An 11567-nucleotide genomic window follows, 5' to 3' on the forward strand; every position below is an offset into this window, starting at 1 on the left:
TAAGTCTGGGGCTATTATCTTCAGACCCTCTAAGCATCTGTCAATCTGTTGTTTCAGACATTAGAGCTCAAAAGAGGATTGTGTTACATAAGACATTGGTTGCATAATTGTATACAGTATATGAGTCCCCCCAGAGTCTCTTTAAGTTTGTGTGTCTTGCTCTCGTTGTCTTACGCCTTGGCATTTGCGAGACACCATGACCTGTTTGCATATCCGATAAACAAGAGGGTACATCTCAGCAGGTGCCTTGCAAGAACACCCTGTGGTGAAGCAATGACAACTCTGCCAGAGCAAACTAGATAGATAGTACTAGGATAGATAGAACTAGGATAGATAAAACTAAGATAGATGGCAGAGAAAGGTCACTTGACAATGTGATGAAGAAAGTGCTGAGGGTGGCACAGTGCTAAGGAGGAGGGGGGGGTGGGTCACCAACCTGTAGGCATGGGTGGCACAGTGCTAAGGAGGGGGGGAGGGGGTCACCAACCTGTAGGCATGGGTGGGACAGCTGGTTTCCCTGGCACAAACCATCTGGGAGCCCTCTGGTTGGTGTTGTTGAGCTCAAGCGCCAACGCAGACCTGCTGGGGGTGTGTTGTTCGTCCTCTGCTCTGGCGGAGTTCGCTACTCCTGCCATGGCGTGTTTGCGCTGGCCTTCGTCCTCGCGTTGCATTTCCCTCGGCAGGAGCAGGAGTTGGTGCAGTGGCACCGGGCTGGACAGCCGGGACGAGCACGGGGAGAGCAGAGGGGACAGGCTGCCCGGCGTGCCGACGGCGTTGGGCGACGAGGCGAAGACGAGGGAGCTCAGCGAGGGCGACGAGGCACTCTTCCTCCCCAGGCCCAACCCACCACCACCGCTCACTCCCCCGGCTCTGCTGGCGGTCGACGCATTCCGCGGGCGCCACTGGTGGCCCTGGCGGTGGCAGTCGTGCTGGAAGAGCCGCACCTCCGGATCCGGAAACTTCTCCTCGCCGCTCTCGTCCAGATCCCACACCGCCTCCCGGTCCTGTTCCTCCAACAGCGGCCTGATGCCGCTCACGCCCCCCCAGTCATCCTCGTCGTCGCTGCCGTCGCCCAGAAGCAGTCCGTCCAGCTGCAGGGCCCGGCGCAGGCTCCGGTTCAGCTCTTCTCCCAGGGCTCGGAGCTCCTGCACGCGGACGGCGGGGTCTTCCTTCGACGTCTCCGAGCGCCTCGGCACATCTCTACCTCTGTGCAGGGACCCAGATGAGGCAGAGGTGGAGTGCAAACTGCCTCTGTCTCTGGTCCAGTCGGCGCTGGTCAGGCTGACCCTTTGGATGATGCTCTCCACCTCCTCCATCTTGGCGGCGACCCTCAGTGCGGCATCCTTCAGCTCGGCCTCGTTGACCTGGAACTGAGTCGAGGGAGACAGAGATCTCTCCACCCTCATCCACTCTTCGGCCTGAGTGACCGGTTCTGCTGCATGTGGGACTGGATGCATCTCTTGCTCTGCTGGCGAAGGTGTGGTGTCGAACACATTGTCAAGCAAACAGAGGTACAGTTCGTTGTCATACTCTGAGTCCTTGCGGCGCAAACATAACTTAGATGCCTCAGCAATGGGCTCGTCTTCTAAAGCGCTCCAGTTGTCTAAAGCAGGCTGGCCGTCTGTGAGATTAGGCTCCGCGTTTTCAGCTGTCGAGTTGAGATCTTTTCCCATCCCGCTGGACATCCCGGGAATCTCCGGGCAGTTGTACTCCTCCTCCTCAGCTGCTGCATCCCGCAAGGGTCCGCCTGCACAGAACTCAGCGGCTGGGTCGAGCAAGGTTCCGCCTGCGCAGAACTCAGCGGCTGGGTCGAGCAAGGGCCCGCCTGTGCAGAACTCAGCGGCTGGGTCGAGCAAGGGTCCGCCTGTGCAGAACTCAGCGGCTGGGTCGAGCCTCTGCTTGACCAGGCTCTGCAGGGTCTCCTCCACATGCACGGAGTTCATCGCCCACAGTTTCTTCAGCCTGCGGCCCTGCGCCCAGGTCCTGGGGCTCGAGACGACATCGGCGGAGAAGGTGACGGCGGCGCTGTTAGAGAGGCTGTGAGTGAGTTGCGGGCTGCCGTCCCCACCACTGCAGCTACCACAGCCCAGTCCTTCCCTTTGGGGCTGCTGTCGGCCAGTCCGACTTTGACTCAGCCTCTCCCAGTCCTCCTCGGGGGAGTGCAAATGTTTGGCGCCATGGTGGTTCCCCATGGCAACCGGATCCTGGCAGTCGGCGCACAGAGCTAACAGGTTGGCCAGCCAAGGTACTTCCACCACTGTGCCCGCCTCCTTTGAGTTCTCGCAGCTGGACAGGACCTCCTCAGTTGGCCCATTCTGACTTCCTCTTTCGGACTCCCCCTTCTTTAAATTTTGGCAAATCACTCGCTGATCCTTCTGGGAAGGGATGACTCGCTGGGAGGAGCTTTGACCTTTACGCGTAGGCGGGCACTGGCTAACCCACGTCCTCTCTCTGATTGGTTCATAAAGATGAAGGACAGTATGGTTTCCTTCCATGATAGCCATAATGTCTATTAAATGCTGTCAGATTTCTGACACCGTCTCTCACAAATGACTGATCAAGATAGCATCCAACCCAGGGATGAACTGCTATAAGAACATAACAAACATCGAATATCATTTCATTTTCATTTTACATACTTGTCATTTTTGTTGAATGTTTTTAATTATCTGTTATTTTCACATACTCAACATTAGACATTTCTTCTTCTTCTCTTCTTTTTAAATGCATTTCCTTATTTATTTACACGTTGCACAGCCATGGAGACAGTGGACAAAGCATTTCACTACATATACTCTATATGCGACTAATACATTTGAATTGAATTGAAAATTAATTGATTTTCTATACTCAGTTATTATATAAAACTGAACAGTGTGCAGTGCGTGCCCTCGTGGTGACCTGGACGGCAGACGACTTGACCTGACCGGGTATTCCCTGATGTGTCCTCATTTAGCATCCCTTCAGTCAAAGAGAGTCTGCTAAGACCTTCTGTCTCGCTATAACAAACAACTTGTTGTTGAAAAGAATAGGCATGCTAATTTTCTTTTAAACAAATATAAATACTAGGACATACTCATGCTCATGCTTTCGTCCACTATGGTACACAACAGCACAACAGTTAAACATACTGGACTGTGTACCAGTTGGTGTCACTGAGACAAATGCATTTCAAGCCCTTCACAAGGACGCTCATTTAACCTACTGTAGACAGACATGTAGACTGTGGTATAGATACAATTTCCGCATGCTCTATGAATGCGACGAACCAGTTATAATTAAAATCCAATTTTACATTCCGCAAACTGTCAGCCTTATACCGTTGCTATACATAAACTACAATCTGCAGCGTCTATTATCCATATTAGTCAGAAAATGACGTTGTAATGAATTAAACTAATGAACTTTTGAAATTACATAGCGACAGGTTGTCAGAACAAATACTTACTTCAGTATGTTCGGGGAGACACCCTTCATATTTCCAGAGCTCAGATATCACAAAACCATACCAGCAGTCTCACACGGTAGCCCTCCCACAGAAGAGTGACAGATTCGCTGTCTGACCAATCATTTTCCTTATCAAGTATTTAAATCGTTCCAATTGGTTCGTTGTCTTAATCCAGACCTTGTGGCCTGTGTGACAGGTATATAAACAAACAGGCAGACGGGGAACGGGATTTAACGCTACTTATCCTCAATCTGTTCTGTGACCTATCTCATTTTGAAACAAATGGTCTGATCTGAACATTGTCAGGAAGTTATGACCTCTTCTCAGTTCGAAAACTTTTACAGGCAATTGAAGCGCAACCATTTAACAGGCAATTGCAGAGCAAATACAAGGTTAATATTTCCTTTTAACAATATTTTTTGGTAAAGGTCTATTAATTAAGATGAAGTGTTTGCACTGGGAGCTGTCTTAATGCTATACTTCGATGATCAGGTCGGAAGTAGAAAATGTAGGCCAACTGTTTAGGACATTGAAGGGCAATTTGATATACACGAGCGCACAGCAATAAAACTTCACGCAAAGGCGCATACCCACGCGCACTCGCGTACTTGACACGCTGTGGTCTACGCGCTGGTCTATTACGCCAAACTCACCACCAAGTGTCGCTAAAGCATTGAAGAACAAATTCTCAAACTGTAAACCTGACTGCGAAATCACGGAGGAGAAAATATGCAGTTCAGACATGAGTTGATGTATGATTTCATATTGAGGAAGGGCCCGCAATGTTGTTAGCCTATGCTTACTCAATTTAAACAACACAGAACAGCTTCCAAAATATCCATCTGTATAGCCATCGAACAGTGAATCAGCAGTCTTTGGATATTTGTCTTTGCTCATTGTTTTTTTGATTGGTGCACAAAGTTTTGAGGGCTAGAAAATCTAATGTTGTAACGTTGATTGTAATCACTTAATAACAAAACAAAGAGCACTAGTGTAATTAATTGATTAGACATTGTTTAGCCTACAAGTAAAATCAGTTGTTTCCCATCTTTGCATTTTTCAGCACTAAATCTAATTTCTTTGGAACTGCCCATCCAAAGAAGCATCATATCCCGTGGTCGATGCAGGACGTCCTCCACGACAAGCGCTGCCGGGATAGGCAGTGTTGCCTTTTGAGTGACAGTCGGAGGCGCTGTAGTGGGCTTGTCCGGTCTTTCCCTATATGGCTTTGGATTAGCTCTATGCTAATATCGGCAGGAGAGGAGAAGCACCGCGTCGCTGCTTGCAGTCAGTGGTGGCTCTCAGAGTCTAGGGAGACTCCTCGACAGCCATGGCTGAGGGTGGAGAAGGGGAAGATGAAATTCAGTTCTTAAGAACTGTAAGTAGGCAAATGCAATACAAATCAACTGCGAAGCCGCTTGCTGTTCATATGGATTAAGTGTATTTTGTGCGTTTGTGCAGCGTTTATAGGCTACATTTATGAGGCATCTGCTGGTGGTTTGCCTTGAATACCGGGACTAAAGCTTTCATTGCTCCTTTGATTGGGCTATAACAACGCGCAACTTGTTACACATTCCCGTGGACTTACTGAGGATTATCGCTATGTCAACTTTTAAAATCACTTGATTCTTGGAACTTGTCAGAGTGGGCAATTCTGAAAACGCACTTGTCGCCAAGCTTGTGGTATGGAATTTAAATGCACCCACCATCTGCAGGTGCAGGGGCGAATATGATATTAGCCTACAAAAGAAAGACAAAAATGATAGAAAGATATTCCTGATACACGAAAAGCCTGTTGTAGAAGTTAAAACAAAGTAGGTTATTGGCAATACCCGATTTGTAGATGTTTTGGAGATCCTGTGCATAATTTAAATAGTCAGGGACTACATATTAGTTAAACGTTATGTGAGAACCAATAAACAATTTGAGCTGAGGCGAGATTCGCATGATTTGCACTTTCTGAAGGCACGATATCACATCTTGTGTCAGACATACAGTTTTATGGTCATTCATTTGCATAACGTAATATCTTACCTTGCCTTCTTTAAGGCTTTTCTATTTATGTGGTTTGACGCAGATTAGTTATAGAGATACATGGGAGCATGGCAATTATGTTTGTAAACGATATGATGAGAACGATCGTAAGGTGTTAATAAGTCTGAGGATAAGGCGTGTAAATATTCAAATGCTATAGGCCTACTGATTAATGTAATTACATGGTAGGCTAGGCGGGCATACATTGTCATTTCGCACCAAATCGAACCGTCCCTTTTGTGGTCAAGGTGAGTTTTTTGACTGGCTTCACCTCTTTGAAATGACATTGCAGTGGTTCTGAATTTTCTTTTGGTTGGTCCTGCCGGTGTTCATACTATTTTTTTTTTTAAGAATTGTGAACGAGTTGCATCATACTCTGTGCTGAAATTAAGTTGTGTAAATATTAATTTACTGCCAGTTCGACACAGTAGAGCAGATGGATTCCTCGGGGATGCGCAAGCGGTAATTGACAGCCCATAGTATTTAACGTGCCCTCTTCACCGACCCACGATGCTCGGATTCCTCTGTCACAATGGCATGTTGATAATCTGATGACAACAGCAATGTATGTACACGGGACATGCAGCAGCAGCACCGACCCAAAGCTGCTGCATGGTGTCAAAATTGACGTGACAAACATCTCACCTTTGCTAATGAGAGTGGTTTTGTGCTCTGTTGTAACTCTGGGATGATGTTCAAAATTAATTTCTGATCAGGCTACCGGTATTTTATAAACCAATCTAAAAATCTTTGAGCACAAAATATAATTTGTTTTGTGGATAACATACTGTAAGACTAAAAGGTCATATAGATATCATGTAACATACTGTACATATACAGTCAGGTAGGCACATGGTGAATAATGAAGTCTGGCATTATTGAAATCATGTAGACAGATCTGCACATTCATCTTTATAGAGAGGTATAAATAGTGATTTTTAGTGTTATCCCTTGTCGTTGCATTGTTGGAAATAGGATGCCATGGTTCTGAATATGGTTCACAGGATGTAGTGGTTCACTGTGTAACTTTAAACTGCCATGCTGTGCTGTACTGTTTGCCTAGTTGTCATTAATAAACATGCAAACATACTTGCTCTAGATCCCTGGATCACCAGGTATGTGAACTCTCACCTTATCACCTTGCTGTTGAAGAGCTAAAGCTGGAAAGCTGGCTGTGACATCTCCTGAAATGACGACTCTCATAATAACGCAATACTTTTTAAAAGCACTTAATGTGATGAATGACCTCTCTTTATGGTGTATATGGCCCTATTGTGGGTATCAAATTTTACTTTCTTGGACTTGGAATCTTGGACATAAAAGAGGCTTTCTACCTTTCATGTGGAAGTTAATTACCACACTCTGGTGCAGTTTGCCTTAAAGCAGGCATGGCTGGGGAGCAGAAATGAGATGATGTATGCTTCTTCTGAATGAGGGATTGTGCTCACACTAGCTTTTTCGCCAGGCCTCACAAGCAGCACAGTATTGAATGAATCTCGGAAATGTTGGGGGTGAGACATATTAAAGATTTAGGATGAAGGATGGAGTTCATCCTACCTTCCTATTTCTACTGTCTAAAAACTTGGTGTGGTTAATGGTGAGATGAGGAAGGCACTGGCGCTGGAACAAATGACCGGATCCCAGTGTTCACAGTGTTGTGAGGGCAGCCATTTACAGAGCTGGCACAGAGCTGTTGGCCTGTGTGCAAGATATGGCAAGCCCACAGTAATATAGCAACTTTCTCCTTGCACTTTCCTTGCCTTGTAGACTTTATGAGCATAGTGTTGCCACGACGATCATTAGACAATGAAGCAGATGTGTTGACATGGCGGCCATTAGACTCAAAATGTACAGGTGACTGTACAGTAGCCTACTTTAAGCAACATAGGCTACCGGAATTTTCCACCTCCCCTCTTGTCTTCTTCTCCAGTGGCTTTTTGTACATGTAGAAACACACTAAAACAACATTGTCTCAGAACTTACAAGGTTTGCACTCCAATAGGGGCAGGTTATTTCTAAAGGGTCTAATGGCAATTTTTTTGATGAGAATGTATCTTTAACCAATGGAGACACTGAATAAGAGTAAGAAAGAGTTTAAATCTCAAATACCGTAGATAGTTCAAGCCAAGCTTCCTGTGTCTGCATTAAAGCTAGCATATGTAACATGGCTAATGGTTGGTTAACAAACTTAACAATTTCATACTGCACATTATCAGCTGAATGAGGATGTACATCACATTTGTGAACCCCTAATTCTTCTCCATTCATGGATGTAACCACAATGTTTGGCCAAAATGGCTGAGGTTAAGGCTATTGCAGTTTTTGCTACAGGGACCTTCTAGCGCCACCTGATGTAAAGTGGTATTATGAGGGAGGGCAATGTGATTCTAGCACATTAACTTTATAGGTGTTTTAAACATAATATCTAGACAGTTATTTCTTCATGTTATGTTGCTATTGCTAGTTAACAATTATTGAGATCAAAATAGGCACATACAGCACATTTTAAGTGCTAAACAGAGAGCTTGTCCAATGTACTGACTCATGTTATATAATTTTTTATTTTGTCCCATTTATGACCTTTGCACCCGTTATAGGGCCAGCCCCTGGCCATTTAGGTCATGAACAGGAAGAACGTACATAACCTTGACATTACATTACAACCTTTACAGCTGCTGACTTTGGGCTTTGGTCCTGGTCTTACGTAATCTGGTGGCCAGACCGGGCCAGACCTGAGACAGATCTGCCACAGATTCAGAGCCTCCCTGGGCAGGTGCTTCAGCCACAGGCCATACAGTAGCAGTAGGCTTATTTGGAGTTTATGTTGTTCTGGAAGCCTTCGACATTCCAGCAGACGACTCCAGGGTTTAAATTTAGACCCCCCCCCCCCCCCTTCAAGACCACTACATCGAGTCCTCTGGAAGTGTCTGTTTAGCCAAGGAGGCCATTACACCAGCTAGCTCACCAGTGTGTCCCACTGACATTTTAACACCATTTTTATTGGGAGCAGTGGTATTTAGAGATCAACAACTTGCTACCACAGCATTTGATCAGACATTAAAAAATAATTGACTGGCAAACATTGGGAATCGTGTACCCCTAGGCCAGAATCACCGTGTGGCTTGCCATGCATTTATAGCGTAAAGCCACAGCATCAGGCTAGATGTCATTTCTTTGCCACTAGTAGACACAACAAGCAGCAGTCGCCCAAGCAGTTGATTGGAAAAGGGCACCACATAGCTGGGAGAGCAGGATGGTGCTCTCTTACTCTGAATCTAATTTAGAGATTTTGCAGGGGGTCAGACTCAAGAGTTCACAGCAGCAAAAGTATCATCGTACTGCTCCGCCCACTACTCATCACCCCACCCTACCACCTTGGGGGGCGGGCGCCCCTCCCGTAAGGACTAGCAGCTGATTGACGCGAGGAGTCAGATTCTGGATCTGGGTGTGTTTGCTGAGGTGGGCAGAGTCGGGGGACACATTCATTTAGCAGCCTGGAGCGGGGTCTGACGTGATACTTAAGTTAGTAACCCTCTTCTCTGTGCTCTGATCAAAGAGAGTGTTTATGAGAACAACACTGACAACAGAACCATGACAGCAAAGGTTGCTTGATAAACAAACGAACAGTGCCATTTAAAGGGTGTGTAGTCACATGCAGAGAGCTTCCTAACCTTGGTTTAATATGTCCTTTGTTTGTATTTATGATGTATTACATAAACAATCTTAAAATAGCATTCACGGAAGTAACATTTTCAGATTCAGAATTCATGAATTTAGGTACCTGTTTCAGCAGGGCCTTCTGCATCTGCTTTCATTGTTGTTTAATTATAGGAACTTTAAAACTGAAGCAAGTATATTTAGAAGCAACATTGGCTTGTGTTTTGGTAATGATAATTTATTTCTCAATCATTCCTATGCAGTGTAAGTAAAATCAGATTATGAAGTTGCATTCATGGATGCCTATTGGGATTATGACTCCTACAGAGGTGATGAAGTGTAGGTTAAGTATAAACATTTCTGAGAAGTTTTTAGACTCCGGTAAAAAGTTTTCTGACAAATGTTGTTTACTGGTCTCCCCTGGCACTTGTTGCCTTGACGATCAGCGACCTGTAATTGAAATGAAAACTTGTGGGGACAGAGTGGCACTCAGTAATCCATTTTTAAGGCATTAATCTTACCCCCCCTGGTGGCACGGACTATGCAGTCAAGGTGGCGAGTGGAGATTGTGATGGAGGATATGAGTTATGAGTGCTTCTCAGGTAAAGGTAAACAGCTGGGCGGAGGGCCAAACCATCCACCCACACAGTACGTGAGCAGACTGTGCCCAGCCCTCCCTGGCTGTGTCAGGTTGTTGCAGAGACTGGTGCCCTCTTCTCACTTAATATGCCGATGTGGATTAGTGTGCACTCTCCTCATTGATTGCTCAGTCTTATGGTGATGCTCGAGTGTTTTGTCTGGCTGCTTCTTTGCAACGAAGCCATCTGTGAAGAAGGGCAAGATGTCCGCCATGAGTATTCAGCTATAGGAATTAAGATGGAGGTGCTTCTCCTTGCTCTCACTGCAGATGTTTTATTTAACAATGTGTCTTTGTCACTGTGGACACTATAGCAGTAAGGATGTTGTATTCATTTGTTCTGAGGTATGATGTATGTTTTATGTTGATAGGTTTACTGCAAGCTTTATATTCTGAGGCACATCAAACCTTCCCTTCTGTTTGAAGTCATTTATCAGGAACAGAAGTATGCAACACCTCAGTCAAATCTGAATGCTTTTGACATGGATGCAATGCTGAAACAAAGGGAGATAAATAGCTCATTAAAACAAAAAGCATCTGTCTCTATAAATTAGTATGAGTATGGTCTCACACTATTGTGTTGTTTTTAAAAAAAAAAAACTGATGCATAAATGTCTTTCAGGTAAAGGTGATCAATAATTTCATTATCAAAAATGGTAATAAAAAGCTGTTAAAAGTGACGAGCCAGGGAATAAAAGCTAATTTCTCCATTTCTCTGTGTTCTGCCAGCCGTGAGGGAGCTTGGTGCCTTGGTTGTGATTGTTTGAACAAATGATTCTCTTTCAGCATTAAGCACCATTTCTACCATGAAACAAAAGCTTTTGATGATTACTATGCATAGAAGAGTCCCTTCACACCCAATGCATAATACTTTGGTCTGAGGCTCTGCTGATAGGTAGTAATAGCTAGAAAATATATATTTTTTCAGGGTTGATTTTTGATTGTTATCCTGTTGTGGTTAAATGTAAGGCATTACATAATCACAATTTCATACTTTAAATATGACCAGGAGTCAGACTAGACATGCTCTGCACTTAATGCTTTCATAACTTTGTGCACTCAAGGATCCCCCATAGCATCAAATTATTTGAGTTCCATTTCAACCTTGAGCTTTCACCTGTCGTTGTTGATTCTGTCCTGCCACACTTAAGTGCATGGTGCTTTTTGTGATGCAGGGCTATTTTCAAGCAATATGCATGCAAAGTAATCCAGGGGAAAATCCAATTTGTTAGATAGTTTCAGCATGAGGTACTACTTTGCATTGAGGCTGCGAACATTCGCTGGAAGATTGAGAAAACGCAGAACCTCTCATTTATCGCCCACCCTGCCCTCTCAACACTCGACTGCCAACTCCCACTCTCGTCTTGTTCCTTTCTCACGGCATCACACTCTGTCTTGCTTCCTGTCAGTCAGACAGTGAGGGAAGAGGCATAGCTCATAAAATGGGGCATAAATGGCACGCCTGGTGGGGGTATTTTTTCCCCCAGCGGTGGCTGTTTGTGATCGAGGAGTCCGTCTTCTCGTCTTGTTCCGTATGCCCTTGCTATTTATGGACCAGCTGTTGGCTCAGGGGTCCCTTCAGACATCACCTTGGCAACCTGTTCTGCTGAACCTACATGTGTCACTGTTGTCAATAACACGTATAGGACAGCAATGGAAGTCATGCATACTAAACAAAAGTTTTAAGTTTAGAGGTTTTAACTATAAAAGCCTAGATCTATAATCTGCAATGGCCTATGAGAGGTCACACTTAATTGCCATTATTTAGGGAATTCACATTACATAGTTTAA

At 45.0% G+C, this 11567-nt stretch overlaps 2 protein-coding genes across 4 annotated transcripts in view; one reads left to right on the forward strand and one right to left on the reverse strand.

Annotated features, from left to right (window-relative positions):
• The window catches only part of fmn1 (formin 1), a 30581-nt gene extending 27999 nt beyond the window's left edge, over nucleotides 1-2582 (reverse strand). Inside the window, exon 1 of the mRNA XM_042094199.1 lies at nucleotides 488-2582. Coding sequence (XP_041950133.1) covers nucleotides 488-2504 — 2017 coding nt within the window. The 5' untranslated portion in view covers nucleotides 2505-2582. The remainder of the gene's footprint in view (nucleotides 1-487) is intronic.
• Nucleotides 2583-4693: 2111 nt separating this feature from the next.
• The window catches only part of ryr3 (ryanodine receptor 3), a 115591-nt gene continuing 108717 nt past the window's right edge, over nucleotides 4694-11567 (forward strand). For all 3 annotated transcript variants that reach the window (XM_042096496.1, XM_042096497.1, XM_042096498.1), the window contains exon 1: nucleotides 4694-4826. In XM_042096496.1, coding sequence (XP_041952430.1) covers nucleotides 4779-4826 — 48 coding nt within the window. In that variant the 5' untranslated portion in view covers nucleotides 4694-4778. The remainder of the gene's footprint in view (nucleotides 4827-11567) is intronic.

The sequence above is a fragment of the Alosa sapidissima genome, chromosome 6 (assembly GCF_018492685.1).
Source record: "Alosa sapidissima isolate fAloSap1 chromosome 6, fAloSap1.pri, whole genome shotgun sequence".
Lineage (NCBI taxonomy): Eukaryota > Metazoa > Chordata > Actinopteri > Clupeiformes > Clupeidae > Alosa > Alosa sapidissima.